General features: G+C 47.3%; 1 protein-coding gene across 7 annotated transcripts in view; it reads right to left on the bottom strand.

Moving 5' to 3' along the window:
- Positions 1–16,098, bottom strand: part of ZNF618 (zinc finger protein 618) — a 180,128-nt gene that overhangs the window by 71,894 nt on the left and 92,136 nt on the right. For all 7 annotated transcript variants that reach the window (XM_057549352.1, XM_057549356.1, XM_057549353.1 and 4 more), the window contains exon 2: positions 11,400–11,443. In XM_057549352.1, the coding sequence (XP_057405335.1) occupies positions 11,400–11,443 (44 nt within the window). The remainder of the gene's footprint in view (positions 1–11,399; positions 11,444–16,098) is intronic.

Below are 16,098 nucleotides of genomic sequence, written 5' to 3'. Positions count from 1 at the left end.
GCCATCCTCCTTGGAATGAAATGTAAAGAAGCTTCCCAATAGGACTGCTCCCCTTCTATCCTGCCCACATTGACAACTGATACCAGCAGCTGCCCAGCTGCTTAGAAAGCTCTGCCGTCCCTCCAACGTGCTCGTCCCATCCTGGCACTACATCTGGCCTCCACCCCTCTGCTCTTCACCCACCAGTCCTTGAGATGGGCTGATGACAGACTGAGGTCTGGAATGCACAGCCAGCTCTGTCCACACGCCCTAATGTGAGCACCTGGGCCTGGACCCTCACTGCCCAGAGGCGTGCTGCCCCCGGACACACAAACGAGACTCCTTGCTACACAGTCCAGCCCTCCAAGGGGTCTGAGGATGATAAACTAGGTGTGTGGACCATTGCCAAGCTTCCTAACCTGCCCACACCTCTCTTTCCTGACGTGTCAGCACTAACCTCAAAGGGTTGTCTAGAAGATTAAAGCACAGGGTTTCCCTGGTGGCTCAGTGGTTAAGAATCCGCCTGCCAATGCAGGGGACACGGGTTCGAGCCCCGGTCCAGGAAGATCCCACATGCCGTGGAGCAACTAAGCCCGTGCGCCACAACTACTAAGCCTGTGCTCTAGAGCCCGCGAGCCACAACTACTGAAGCCCACACACCTAGAGCCCGTGATCCGCAACAAGAGAAGCCACCGCTATGAGAGGCCCGTGCACCACAATGAAAAGTAGCCCCCGCTCACCGCAACTAGAGAAAGCCCGGGCACAGCAACGAAGACCCAACACAGCCAAAAAAAAAAAAAGAAGATTAAAGCACAGAGATGTTCATAAGGCACCCAGCACAGCACCACACACATAGTGGGACTCATTAACTGTTAACTCATTAACTCCTGTCCTTACCAAGCACTCGCCAGGCAAAATGTGAAAAGTTTGGTCCAACTATGAAAAAGATGAGCTCTTAGGCCATGGGTGGGGAACTCATAAATGAAGGCAGGAGAGGAATGTTTAGTCCCTGTGAAAACCAAAGGAGTGGAGGGCACGGCCCCCTACACGCAGCAGCGATGAAGAGGAGGGAGAGGTGGGGACACACGTCGGCAGGTTCACTACAGGATGGGAAGGTGGGCATGACCAAGATGGTAGGTGTGATGCACCCATGCTCTTAACCATCGCGGTTTGCATCGAACCTGGAAGAAGTGGAAGCCAAGGGGTGAGGATTTTTCTCTCCTGTTGGCAGAGCCAGACAGACAGTGAGGCTGTGGATGTTTCCCGAGATACTTTCTCAGATCGAGGGCCCTTGTCATTAAGGGGCTCAAGAAGCAACCAGGTCAGATCATCCTGGTTTCATTCTCAAGAATGTGCTTCTTCAGGACAAGACTTCCAGATGCTCTGAACTGGTAACTGCAGCTTCACACGGAGAACTTGCTTAATTTGCTCAAGGAGCACAGGTGGGAAACTCGAGCTGGGTGGGTGGACTGAGCCCAGGTTCCCTAGAGATCCCAAGCACTTCCCTTTGCTGGACCACCCCAAGCTCAAGAACGCAGTACCATTTGGAAAAAGGATTTACCGATTTTGACGCATATGACTTGTAGTTTGCATTTCTGTGGCTGTCTCCAGAGGACAAATCCAAGGATGTCTGAATTTTCCAGAATCGGCCCTATTTGTGCATAGGCTAGGCTTAACAGTAACTGATTAAGCAGAAAGTGAACTCTGCCCATCCAGAAAAGCAAGGGGTCCCTTTGGAGCAAGTATGTGAACCCTCAGAATCAGCCTGCAATTTATGATTTTTGTAAGCCAAACTTTGGCCCAAGCTTGGTAGGGTGAGAACACACATTTCTGGAAATCAAATGAGCTCCAATTACAGGAACATAAACCTAGAGTCAAGATGAAGATGCAGCCTGACTAAAATATACCCAGAGCTGGTTCTCAAATAATTCATTCTGCTAATACCATACTGGTCATTGACTAGCATCAGGCCTACTGATACTATTGAAATTTTGTGCAAATAAGGTTAATTTGTTTAGGGCTACTTTAATTTTCCTGCTGAAAACCAAAATGCTAAACAAGAAGAAGATATTATTTTAAAAATAATTATGCAGCCGTACACATGTGGTTATGAGATTAAACTCTCCACCAGTGGAAAATCTTGGCTTAAAGGACAAGACTCAGCAAGGCCCAAAGCCATTTGATTATTTGGCTGACGGTGAATGAGTCTATTTCCCAGTTCTCTTTGAGGACAAGGGATGCCAATCACTGCCTCAGGTGGCCCCTGGCAGGAGCAAGTGCAGGACACAGGATGTGGTTCACAGTAGCCCCTCCACAAACACGAGCTCCACTCCCACCCACACTCATCCTCACCTCCAGCCTCTCTCCCATCTCCAGGCTCTATGAGAAATCAACTGCCCTTTCTCACCTGTTGAGATGGCCCACACTCTGTCCGCGGAGTGTGTTTCTCTCTAAATAAATCCACTTCTTACCTATCATTTTGACTCGTACTGAATTCTTTCTGCGATGAGACATAAAGAGCCTGAAATTCATTAAGTCCTGAAACCAGCTAGACCAACTTCCACTCTTCGTCAACACCGGTGGGGACGTCTTCTGTGCCGTTTCTTTGTGACAACTTTTTGGGCACTAATACCTGTTTGGGGGACTACCTTGGAAGGGATAACATCTAAAATCATAAGCGCAAATCTTGACCAAATTGCACGGTGGAAAAGTAATTTAGAACTTGACTTGTCACAAGGATAAATAGAAATCTTAAGTGTCTTCTCTGCAAACACTAGTAAAAAGGATTTAGCCATCTAGATAGGTGACCTTGATTTGTTCCATCTGCTAGAAGCCTAATTTGAATCCAACCCCTTGTAACTGATGGCTTTCATGTTGTACCCTGACTCAGGGCTGAATTTTTGGAATGGGAACTATGAGGCCTCTGTGTTTGTGTGTTCATATGTATCTATATGTGTGTTGTAGGTGTATGGTATTGCTAAAAATTAATTCGTAAAAGAGCTCTACTTAATTGGCTTTTAAAAAATTAAGCACTTATATAAATACTCAGAAATAGAAAATAATCTGGCCAGAATGAATTTCAGGTTCATGGCATCTGGAAAATATTCAGTACTAAACTGATATCTGGTATTGAAGGTGGCTAAGCTTGTTGGTTTGATTAATAGAGACATGTAAGAGTCATCAGTGTTAAGCATAATACTTCTGTTGTACCGAGGTTTATCAGAGGTCAAATAAGACCTTATTCTATCTTCTACAAATTTGTCAACAAGAAAAGTAAATGAGAAAAAAACTTTTAAGAAAAGTAAGATATGTGTTTTTAGTAAACGAAGGTGTGAAGAATGAAAAAAACTGAAAAGAGTTATGCATGATCATTAGTTGGGTAAATGGATTTTGTCAGGAATGGGCTAAAACAAGACTGGATTTGGTTTCTCCCTTCAAAGTTTTCTTGAAATGCTGCTTATAATAACAAATAGTATGAGTTTCTTTGCCTGTAAGTGATCTGTATTTGTTTTTGAGATCTTTTGTAACTTTGATTAAGGAATAAGTATTGTCTCACAGTGACCTATGATCTTATTTGACCAAATGTTTTAAAACTTTTGACAAGCTTCCCAAATACCAAATTTTAATTAAGTTTCTTTTGATTTCCAGATAACTGTGGGGTACTTTAGAGATCCCCTGAGGTACCTTTAAGAGAAATATTTAACTAGGATTATTTGGTATGTTAAGTTAAATGTAATCGTTGGTAATTCTGGTTATTGTAACCAACTTTCTTTATGGATTACACTGTAATCAGATGTTTAAACATGCATTTTAACTCTTTTGTCATTTAAAGATACTTTTGTACTCTGATGCTGTTACAAAAAGTGCTTCATGATCAAGAAGATTCATAGAAAGGCTATGGAAGCAGTTACAACAGTTCCACACCAAGATGATGGCTATGTGAGGATTCCAGCCCATACTGACTTAAAACAAAGAGCTGCCCTGCCCCTGGGGCCCCTAGATCAGGCATCCAGAGATTTTTACTCCCTGACAGGCAGGGTCAATGCCCCTACTCAGCCTGGAAGCAGTTACAGAAGATGGACCATCGCCCTTCTGAAACCTCAGATTGGGACTCGAACCCATGCGGCCGGGACTCGAACCTGGCCAAAACCCACAGTCTTCCAACTGAGATCACACACCTGGTTTCAGGACTTAATGAAGCTCAGGTTCTTGATGTCTCATCACAGAAAGAATTCAGTGAGAGACAAAGTGATAGGTAAGAAGTGGATTTATTTAGAGAGAAACACACTCCACAGACAGAGCGTGGGCCGTCTCAGAGGGTGAGAAAGGCACCAGGGTATGGGGTTGTCAGTTTTTATAGGGGTGGGTAATTTCATAGGCTAATGAGTGGGAGGAGTATTCCAGCTATTTTAGGAAGGGGTGGGGATTTCCAGGAATTGGGCCACCGCCCACTTTTTGATCCTTATGGTCGGCCTTGGACCTGTCATGGCACCTGTGGGTGTGTCATTTAGCTTGCTGATGTGAGCATATACTGAGGCTCAAGGTCTGGTGGAAGTCGATTTGTCCGCCATCTTGGACCCATTTGGTTCTAATCAGTTTATGTCATGTCCTCAGGCTATGTCATTCTTTCAGAGGTTGTGCCCTGCGCCTCCTTCCCTCCTGTTTTACTTCTGATTCCCATAAGAATATGGGAGTAAAATCTCTGATATGGTAATGAAACAGGACGGAAGGGGGCAGGGCACAACCTCTGAAAGAATGACATAGCCTGAGAACATGACATAAACTGATTAGAACCAAATGGGTCCAAGACGGCGGACAAATCGGACAAGTTGACTTCCACTAGACCTTGAGCCTCAGTATATGCTCACTGTAACACATCAGCAAGCTGAATGACATACCCACAGGCGCCATGACAGGTCCAAGGCCGACCATAAGGATCAAAAAGTGGGCGGTGGCCCAATTCCTGGAAATCCCCACCTCTTCCCAAAATAGCTAGAATACTCCTCCCACTCATTAGTCTATGAAATTACCCCCCCCCCCCCCCCATAAAAACTGACAACCCCATACCCTGGTGCCTTTCTCACCTGCTGAGATGGCCCACACTCTGTTGGTGCAGTGTGTTTCTCTCTAAATAAATCCACTTCTTACCTATCACTTTGTCTCTCACTGGATCCTTTCAGTGATGAGACATCAAGAACCTGAACTTCATTGAGTCCTGAAACCAGGTGTGTGATCTCAGTTGGAAGACAGTGGGTTTTGGCTGGGTTTGAGTCCCAGCTGCATGGGCTCAAGTTCCAATCTGAGTTTTGGCTGGGTTCGAGTCCGGCCATGTGGGTTCAAGTCCCAGTCTGGGTTTAGGCTGGGTTCGTGTCCTGGCACGTGGGTTCAAGTCCCAATCTGAGGTGCACGGTTTCAAAAGGGCCAGGTGTATTACATCGCTGGAGAAGGAAGCTCATGGGCATCTTAAACCTAGCCACTTACTTTTTTGCTCCTAGAGGTGAATGCTAAGTGGCAACAGAACTTTGCTGACACTGTGTGAAACTGAGCAGGACCCTGTGGGGCCCTCCTCAGTAGAAATCCTTTCTGTGTCCCCATTTCTTGTTTGTAGGAAAGAAGCTTCAGCCTCCTAGACCTTCCCTGAGTACCAAAGGGCAGATTCAAACAGTTGCTTGTCAGGGAGGGGAGGGAATGCAGAAACAAAGGAAGAGCAGTGAAGAAACAGAAGTGCAATAATAAAGCAGGGTTCTGGGTTTTCCTCAAGGAATATACATAACAATATCTCTGAGTTCTTCTGCAGGAACTAAGGCCCCCATCCAGGTGTAGGTTGGTAACTTCAGGCTGAGTATGATGCCTGGAGCAGCACCCTGTTACCTCACCACCAACCAATCAGAAGAAAATCTGCACACAGTGGAAGATAAAAGACTCTGACCCCCTCCCCAAATGATTAACTGCGATTGATTAACTTCCCCTTTTTCCCTTTAAAAACTTTCATGGTCAAGCAGAATCTTGGGAGTTGGTTCTTGGATGCGAGTCCATCTTCTCCCCAGGTTGCTGGCCTCCTGAATAAAGCAATCTTTCCTCTCCAACAAAGAAAAAAAAAAAAAGAAATCAATTGCCACCCACTGTTCCCTCCTCCTAGGAATGGAATTCAGAATCGTGGTGATGGTGGTGATAAAAACAAGCATTTATTGAGCACCTACTATAGGCCAGGTATTGTGCTAAGGGTAGACATATCATTATTACTGCACTTAATACTCACTGACACCACTATGAGGGAGGTATGAATATAATCCCCATTTTACAGATGAGGAAACTGAGGTCAGGTAACTAGCCTAAGGTCACACAACCAGGCAGTAGATGGTGCCAGATCTGAACCCAGGTAGTCTGGGCTCAGACAGAGGGTGAGTTAGATGCCCAGCAGACCAGGCATGGAGAGTGGGAGCCACAGGGACCATGCTGCTCCACTCTGGGGCTCTCCCAGGACCAAGCAGGAGGCTGTGCATTTTGGATGCAGGACTTACACAATGCTTTGCTGAAATGGATTCCTCAGCCCTGAAAAAAGGGCCTTTTGGAAGCTCCCTTCCAAGCCTATCTTCTAAGATCCTGCCTGTCCTGAACCCTTGGCAATATGTCTTGTAACATCTTGCCCCCTGCAGTTTATTCTCCTCCTGGCAACCAGAATGATCCTTTTAAAACCAAAGCATATCATGTCACTCCTCTGCTCAAAATCCCCAGTAGCTCCCCATCTCACACAGGGTAAAAGCCAAAGTCCTGACAAAAGTCTCCAAGGCCCTACGCAGCCACATGGGCCTCCTTGCGGTTGCTCCAGTAACACTCCTGCCCCAGGGCCTTTGCACCTATTGTTCCCTCGGCCTGGAATGCACTTCCCCCAAATGACTGCTTGGCTCAGTCCCTCATTTCCTTCAGATTCTTGTTCAAATGTCACCTTCTTGCTGATACAATACTCCTTCTGACTCTCCCAACCCCCCTCCCTGCTTTCCCCCTACAGCACTTTTTACCAAATGGCATACAATGTGTTTTCAGTATTTATTATGTCTCCTCCACTCCCACTAGAACATCAGCTCCACAAGACCAGGGATTTCTGTTTTGCTCACCACTGTATTTCCAGAACCTAGGTCAGACCCCAGGACTTAGCAGGCACTCAGTAAGTGTTTGTGGAATGAATGAATGAGACTTGGTCTTATCACCTTCTCCCAGACCCCAATCTCCCTGTCTAGAAGATCCTGATCATTTGTTAGGCAACTGGTACACCCGGTGAACAAGTGAGTCCCTCAACTTCTTCTATCCCGGGCTGTCTTATCTCCAGATGAAAGGGTTGGACCAGATTATCTACAGAGTCCTTCCAGCTCTGAAAACCTTCAACTGACAAAAAAAAAGGGCATATTTCTTCATTACAGCAAGCCTGTAGCTACATTTACTTGATTATGAAAACTGCGTTTCCTTTAGAATTTTCCACAGTTAAGGCCCCGCAGCCTCCCACGCTTCTTAAAATAAGTGACGTTTGGCTGCAGTTGTGCTACGTGATCTGTAACCTGCACACTAGGTTAGCATTAACCTCAAGTGCTGGAATCAATGGTCTTGTAAGATCAACCCAGGTTGGGTTACAGGGAAGTAAACCAAACCACAGTTAGTTGTTTCCTAGGATCAGAAACACCACCTCTCCTTGTCCCCCTCAATTTGACACTCATTCTTTAGCAGCCCATGCTGTTGGTTTTGGGGTTTAGCCAGAGGCCCTCTGGAGAAGGAACAAAATTAGGTGTTCTGGGCCAAAAGGAAGGAGCTGGGACGAAAGCAGACCCTGGTGTGGTAACACAGCATGCGCGGCACGGCTGGGAGCAGGGAGCGGAGGCCAGAGGGTCACAGGTCCTTCAAGGTCAGTCCCGACCAGGGCCATCCAGCCTAACTCTGACTTCAGGGAGCCTCGGGTCTTTGTCTCCCCATCTGAAACAGGGGCTGCATGAGTCTAATGTTCCATCAAGTATCTACAACTCTAAACCCCACCTGGCCAATCTAACCCAAGGCTGGGGTCAAATTCACCAGTGGCGTCAGCTAAGGACTATGTTAATGTTCTCTGGACAAACGTGCAGAGATGTTTGAAATGCAGAACTTACTTCTCACACTGAAAGCTGGGTCACTCCACAATAATGCTGCTTTGGTCCTTCAGAGATGCTCTGTTAGCTTTAATGACAGAATCGGTATAAACGCACTTGTGAGCTCCTTTGGAGGCCCTGCCTTCTGGACGAGCCCCCAGCCTATGGCCCAGCCCTGGTCCCCTAACAGGCTCCTCTAACCTCTGTAAACTGATCACTTCCTGCGGGGAAGCAGGAGGGCACAGCGGTGAGGCACCTGCATCAGAGGAGTCAGACCTGGGCAGGCACGCTGGCTCTGCTGCTCACTTCCAACCGGGCAGCCTGATGCCTGTACACCTCTCTGGGCCTCAGCTTCCTGAGCAGTAAAATGGGAATAATAAGCACATCCTTCACAGAGCTGTGATAAAGATTACATCAATTAATAAATGTAAATCACTTAGCTCAGAGCCTGACTAAATGGTAGTTGTTATTATTATTATTAGAAACGTTTTCTTTACATCTCAAGTCACACACTAAGGTCTGGGCTGGCCCTTCCTGGTGTATATTCTGGCACTGTGGTAATAACATGGGGGGGGCTCCATCACTGAGTATATGCAAACCTAGGTTAATCAGGGAGAGCAAATAGATGGCACACATGCCACCTCCCGCCTCCCCCGACCGGGGCAAGCGTCTCTAATCTATCGCAGCACTCTTCTCCCTCTCACTACAGCCTTGGGCTGATAAGACTCAAAACAGAGCTTCAGGCACCTATGAGCACAGTGGGGAAACCCGCCTGCTGTCTTCTGATCACCAGGCAGAGATGCTGGTATGGGAGAGATTCATGCGTTAGAGAGTGAGGGCAAGGACCACATCCACATACAAGTGATGAGGAGTGAAGGGAAATTTGTCTCCATTCACTGCTGCAGACCCAGCACTTTGAACAGTGCCTGCCACACAGCAAGATGCTCAAATATCTGCTGGATGAATAAATTAGCATCTAATCCACCTGAGTCCATAGCACAGAGCACTGGGCCTAACCTAGCAGGTGCTCAATGAACACGAGAGGGCAGTGGGGGAGGCTGGCTAGACCCTCACTTGAGTACAGCATCACCGTGTAGAGAAAGCACTGGCTTAGGCAGGGTCAAGGCCTGACGCTGCCACTCACTCAGCACATGACCCTGAGCAGGGCCTTTCTTCACCATGTGTACAATGAAGGGCATTGGGAGCGGGGAGGGGAACCTGACAAAGCCCGAGGCCCCTTCCAGTCCTGACACTCAGATCCAGGAAACTCTTCCAGGCACTGCCAGTCTAGGGACTCCCACTGCCCCGCAGGCCGTAGCCTCATACGCTGTTCTTACGCAAGATTCCACTACCAGGGGCCCAGGAGAGAAACACAAAGGATCTGGGCAGCTGCTGGCCACGCGAGTCACTATCCAGATTCCCAGGCCCAAGCCCGGCCGTGCAGCCCTCCATTCCAGCCCACACTCCTGACTCCTACATCATGCATCTTCTCCCATCTCACTCAGTGTACCTATCCCATAAGCACTCACTGAGCACCGGCTGGAGGCCAGCCCACAGCAGTGAACAAGACAGACGTGGCCTCTGCCTCGGGAGTTGGCAGTCAAGAGGCAGAGAAAAGTACACAAATACGTGGAATAACCGAAGAGCATAAACAGGCCACGAGGGACACAGGCAGGGTCAGAGGGGGTCAGAAAAGGCTTCTCAGAGGGGAGGATGGAACTGAGACCTGAAGGATGAAAGGGCACGAATCATGGGAAGATCAGGGAAAAGAACATCCCAGGCAAAGGAACGGCAGCTGCAAAGGCTCTCAGGCCAGGGGTTGGCAAACCATGACCACTTGTGTATTTACGTATTATCTATGGCTGCTTTCGAATTACACTGGCAGAGTTGAGAAGCTGCCACAGAGACCTATGGCCTGTGAAGTGTAAAATACTTTCTATCTGACCCTTTCTAGGTAAAAATGGGCGACCCCTGGCTTACAGTGTTAGATAAATAAGAGAAGGTCAGGGTAGCTAAAACAGACTGAGCAAGGGGGAGACATACGAGGACACTGGGGAGGTGGGTGGAAGCCAGGCCATGGTGGCTTGGGTGGGACACACTGACCTCCAGCCTGGTATCTCCTGCAAACGGGGGCCAGAGTGATCTCCCTGAAACACAGGGCTGAACACCTTACTCTTCTGCTCTCTCGGTTTCCCAAAGCACGTTGCACAGAACACTGGCTCCATGGGATAAACCTCAATAAGAGCGTTCCGTAGTTAAGTAAGTTTGAGAAACATGTCATTCCCCTCTCTCTCTCTCTCAGATGCTCTCAAGCAAACACACTAGCACATGAAATGCTTGGAAAAGTTCCACAGCAAAGAAATCTGTTGACTTTGTTTAACTCACCATCCTTCAAATGTATTTGGCCATAGAACCCTTTTTTTTCCATAAAAATCTATTAACATTTAAAGAACTAGTGTTCCATGTGCTAAAGGGCAAACTCCTCTGCTTGGCACACCCAGCTCCAGTAGGTTATCCCAGAGCCTGTTCTAGATTTTGAGGGTGTGGCCTGGAGAGCCATCTCTCTAGTCTGTCCCTTGCCTTCTTCTTGCCTCCAATGCCCTAAATAAAGGTCATCTGGCCACTGCAGCTCTGCTCTACCTAACGAACAGCAGCAGCAGCACTAACATTTATACCAAGTAAGTGCCTGCCTGCGCCCCTGGTGGCGGACGTCTACTACATGGGCCTGTCCAGCATCGCTTTCCCCCATCTTTGGTAACGACAGCCCAGCTCTCCTATGGGGACCACCCCTCCCCCATCTCCTGCCAGCTCCGAGAGTGAGGTGTGGCTAAGCAGAATATGGCATCCTCCTGCTTTGGAGGGACGGGTTCAGGATACGAGCGCAGGACCCAAGCGGTACTGATGAATTCCAGACTAGGATGGGCGTCCCTGGAGTTCACAATGCAGCAGCCGAGATTTGGGATTCAAGTCCAGGTCCTTCTGCCCAGTCTTGCACTTCTTCACCGTAAGTCTCCTCCAACGTGAGCGGCCAAGGCCAGTTCAGCACTGAGTCATCCTTAGATTCCAGTCACAGGTGCCCAGAGAGGGCACCAGGAGGGCTGGAAAGTGCTACCCACAACCTCATATCCTCCAGGGAAGTATGACTACTTCTCAACAAAGGGAGCTGGCCTGGACCATTCATCCTTTCAGGTGGAAGGTGATGACCACAGAGAGGTAGCTGTTAGTCGTGAAACCAGGGAGAAGAAGACGGCGAGGGGGGGGGGGGGGTTTGGGGGGGGTGCAGTAGGGGGCGGTGGAGGCGGAGCATACCTGCTTGCCGTGCTTTTCCTTCCAGCTGCACTGGCTCCGTCAGCCTGCAAAAGAAACCCAGAACACCTAAATCAGCCAAGAGGAAAACACAGATTCTACCCACTGTGCCTTACCAAGCTCCCGCTCAAACACCAGCCTTCAGAGGGGTGAGCCAGCCACAACGCCCTGCTCCATTCTTCCAGGCTAGAAAAGTCTGCCCCCAGTGGTAAGAGGGAGTTAGGACAGCCAACCCCCCCCCACAACCCCAATTTGCTTGGCCCTTTAAATCCAACTGAGCACCCACTGCCAACACAAACCCAGCAACCACAGAGCCCTGGGGACTCAGTGAAAAGTAAGTAACCAACTAAATCTGAGATTGAATTGCACCATTTTCATTTTCAGCTGGGATTTCCAATAAAACAGTAGCTGAAGGTTTATTCCTACCAACTGGAGGGGGAAAATCCTATTATGTTAAAATAGTCCGTCCCCCAACCCTGCAAGCAGGATGAGGCAAGAGAGCACTGCTTCATAATCTCTTTTATTTGGGGTTGGGCGATGGGAAGATAAGGCTGACCAAATGAAATTTTCAGAAATCATAAAATTTTGGTTCAGATGGAGAGACTGAGGCCCTGGGAGAGGAGGGAGCTGCCTGAAGTCTCATGAGGACTGCGTGACAAATACCCGGGGATCCTGACTCCTAGGCCACTGCTGGGGGGACCTCGATGAGGAGGCCAAGGGCATGGGAAAAACGCCTGGGTTCTCCACCACCCCTGGTTGGAGATGCAGTCCCCAGCTTTGTCAAAACATTAATAATAATAGTAATCACAGTTAGAATAATGCAGGTTCAAGACTCTAGCGTACATGTGTTTCCAAATTCAGAACCTTTCCAATTTTAGAAAGGCAATGTGGCGCATGTGTTCTCTATTTTGAAATAACCCTGGCAGGGTCTGGGGAGCCCCCGGTACTCAAGCACGTTGATATTTCTAGAGTAAAACTTATGCAGTCAGCCCTAAGTGGGCTAAACGAAACCGGCCACTAGCCTCTTCTCCCTTCAGGTCAAGTTCTGCCTCCTCACCAGTTACAAAACATCTTTTTGTTTTCAAGCTTTTCGAATTTCAGGATTGCAGATGAAGGATTGAGGACCTACAATAAAAACAACAGCAGCTACCTTTGGATGAGTGCTTTCGAGAAGCTGCAAGCTGGCAAAACCAGATGGCGGGCTTCAATTTAAACAGTCAATATATAAAAATAAAGGCATTTCACCCCCAAGAAAGCCAGATTTCAGCTTCTGAAAGCAACACGTAGTCCCACACGACTGGTCAGCTAGAGCTGACATACCTGGCTCACCACAGTCCCCACCACCCACTCTTGCCTACTTCCCACCCCATGGCCTGGCCCCTGCGGGTACCCCAGACTCGCTCCCTGAGCTAACTTCCCACCCGGCGCTAGTGTGTGGGCTTTCAACGCCTCTCACCGAATCCTCTTGATGGGTTCCCCAACACACATACACAATATCCCCATTTAAGAATTTCAGGCATTTATCCAACATCCCACAGCTATAAGCCCAGGTCTGGGTCAACTCCAATGCCCACCTTCCTCCGCTCTGGAATATTTTATCTCCCTCCAACACTCAGGTAGGGACAATCGGGAAATGGGGTGAATACACACAGCCTCCACTGTCCACACGAGGGAAACGGAAAGGTGAAGGACAAATAGGGAGGTAGAAACGTGAGGCCTGGGAGGGAGCAGTTAATGGGATGCCAGTGCATTATTTCCATGGAAGAAACAAGAAAGCGGAAAATGGTTTGCAAATCATTTCACTGGGAGCAAAAGAACACGATCAATTACAGCCTCTTTCCGACATCTTGCATTCCTCAAACTTGTATGGAAAGCGAATGGGAAGAAGTTGTTCTAATGCTCATATCAGAAGAGGCAGAAGTGGTAGAGGTAGAAATTCTGTCCCAGAGAGCTTAAAAAAATGGTAAAATCCCCAATGATCTCTAGCCTTTCAAACTGAACTCTAGGCATGTATTTCTAGAATTTCATACATACTTTTAATGTTGTTTTAATGTTGTCTTTTTTTTTTGTCCTTTTCCTTCACAATTTCACAGAGTTGACCAGTTCAAGCGTACTGAACATGGGACTGGGTAGGGGAAAAGAGTCTTTTAGGCACACCTGACCATCTCCACCCATTTTCCCTTTCACTGTGTTTATGATATTTGAGCTTCTTATCACTGGTAGCTACATGCATTTTTGTTTTCCACCCATTTTTATAAAACAAAGACAAAATGCTGAAAATTTTCAAAGAGCTGTCCAAACAAATCCTTTTGTAGAAGCCTAGATGGTACAACTGGGGAAATGAGACGGCTGGAGGGAAGAGTTCATCCCTGCAGGGTGGGAAACGTCTGTTTATTGGCAGAGATGAGAAGCAGATATGGGAAGGGGGGTAGAGATGGACAATGGGCACAAGTGAGAGACGCCCAAGAGAGCACGTGTCAATATCACAGCACCTGTCAATCGGTCTCAGCCTTTGGGCCTGGCTGAGTCCAGACCCACCATAACAACAGGGGACAGCCTCTCGGGCCCCCCCAGCCACAGTGCTGAGGGCACCCATTCTCATTGTAGAGATCCCTAAGGTGCCAAGCCGGCTTTGTCTGTGTCCTCACAAATATCTCAAAGCAAGCCCTACTGTTTGAATTAAGTTGACTTTGCCATTTTCCTAGGCCCAAATGGTCTACTACCAGCAATTTCATGCAATTCATCCCAAACCACAAACTCACCTTTACCCAGTGTGATCTGATCTGATTCTCAATTTGAACCAAAGTTCAAGAGCACAGGGCTTAGAGTCAGACAAGTCTGAGTTCAAGTCCTGGGTCTGCCATTTTCAAGCTATATAATCCTTGGCAGTTCATCTGCACTCTTTAGGCCTCAGTTTCTTCATCTGCAAAATGGCAATATGCCAATTGGGCCCAAGAAACTGAGGCACAGAAAAACAGAGTGACTTGTACAAGATTACACAGCAGACGAGCAAGAGGCAGAGCCAGGCCTGGACTGAGCCAGGAGTCTTCCCAGCCTGTCTCCGGGCCTGATCTGAATCCTGGGCTGCAAGTCAGAAGGTCAGGAGCATCTACCAGATCCCACAGCCCTGAGGCCTTCTCCAAAGGGCTGGTCAGAATGATACTGAATGCAGCGATGTAGGTAAACTCGTAAGCACAGGCCAGGGATGTGTAGTAACCACTAAAGTAATGGAAACTCTATTGCTGTTGCCGCTGGACCATGTGCTCCTAAAGATGCAGCTTCTGCCTGGCTCTGTCCGGTCTCACTTTGAACCTTGGGCAAGCTCTTTCCTTTCTCTGGACCTGAGGTTCTCACAGGTAAAAACAGGCACGGGAGGCACGAGAGTTCAATCAGATCATCTCCCCCTCCTTTTCATCTCTGATACTCTATGTGGAGCTGACCCAACCTTAACCAAACCCCTCAAGGGTAAATGAAATATGGTGGGGGAAGTGGACTCATGAGAGGCCCTCTTCCTCACTTTCACATAGCTAGGGGTAAAGGTATCCAAGCCCCCCCTTCACCACGCCCCCGCTCCCCGTAAGGGCACCTGCTTCCTCTCCCAGCCCCATCCATTCCTTAACACACCAGCTTCTTCTCAGGACCTGGGCAAGGCTATTTTTAGTTTCATTCGACCCTCCTCCTCCCTCCCAAATGAACGTTAAGTTGCTCTTTTCCATTCTCTTATTAAGGATTTTCTTGGAAAGAAAATATTATTCCATACCCAGAAATTTTATTTCTAAATTTGTGCAAATGTAAGTTGTAAGACATTAGCTGCATTTCACATTTTGTGCAAATGGCAGAAACAGGCAATTCGTGTGCTACGGGATGGGGGCTGGCCAACGATTTCGATAAAATAAACCCTTTTTTAATTTAAATGCTAATGCACTGAATTAAAATTTAATAACTGAGGAAATTGAAAAGCCGAGCAGGAATATTGGAAATAAATCCAAGCAGAAACAGCTGAAATTAAAAATTCTAGAGAGTGGGAGGATAGCAGCTAAGCTGTCTTATATGATTACATTTTTTTTCAGAATGAAGCAAAAAAAAAAAAAAAAAAATCCTATCTCTCGCTGGCTCTAGGGCAGTAAATCCACAGTGCTGTGATTTATTGCTCAATTTTCCTGAGGGAAAAAGGCTTTCTTTCATGCTGAAATATTTCATAAATTTCAAGCCAGCATAAATTCTTAATTTAAAAGTTATGGAGGTCACATTTAGTGCACTGGTATGGTTCCAAAATCTTAAAGGAATAGCAGCGACCAAAAAAAAAAAAAAAGCAAAATGGAGGGGTAGAATTTGCTCCTTTTTTTTTTTCCCTTTTTTCATTTTGGTTTTAATTTGTGAGTTGAAATTTCATTATTAAAGATTCTTCCTGGATGGATGGAACCCAAGCAAGCACATGGGGAACTGGTGTGTGCTTGGAAATCTGCTGCAAAAGATGAAGAGATAAAGACTTAATTCAATTATAAAAAGGCATTTTTTTTTTTTTAAAGCCACTTGAGGAATTTCTGGTAAAAATTTCCTTCCTTCATTGCCCGGGAAGGGGTGAGAGTGGGGGAGGGTGGCCAATGTAATTGCTTCTCTTAGATCGCCAATCTTTTGTGCACACTGATATATTCATTTGTTATACAGCTGTTCAGCGGCGGAAAGAATGCTGGGACGCCCA

Source organism: Balaenoptera acutorostrata, chromosome 6 (genome assembly GCF_949987535.1).
Source record: "Balaenoptera acutorostrata chromosome 6, mBalAcu1.1, whole genome shotgun sequence".
Lineage (NCBI taxonomy): Eukaryota > Metazoa > Chordata > Mammalia > Artiodactyla > Balaenopteridae > Balaenoptera > Balaenoptera acutorostrata.
This window is presented reverse-complemented; position numbering and strand designations above follow the sequence as displayed.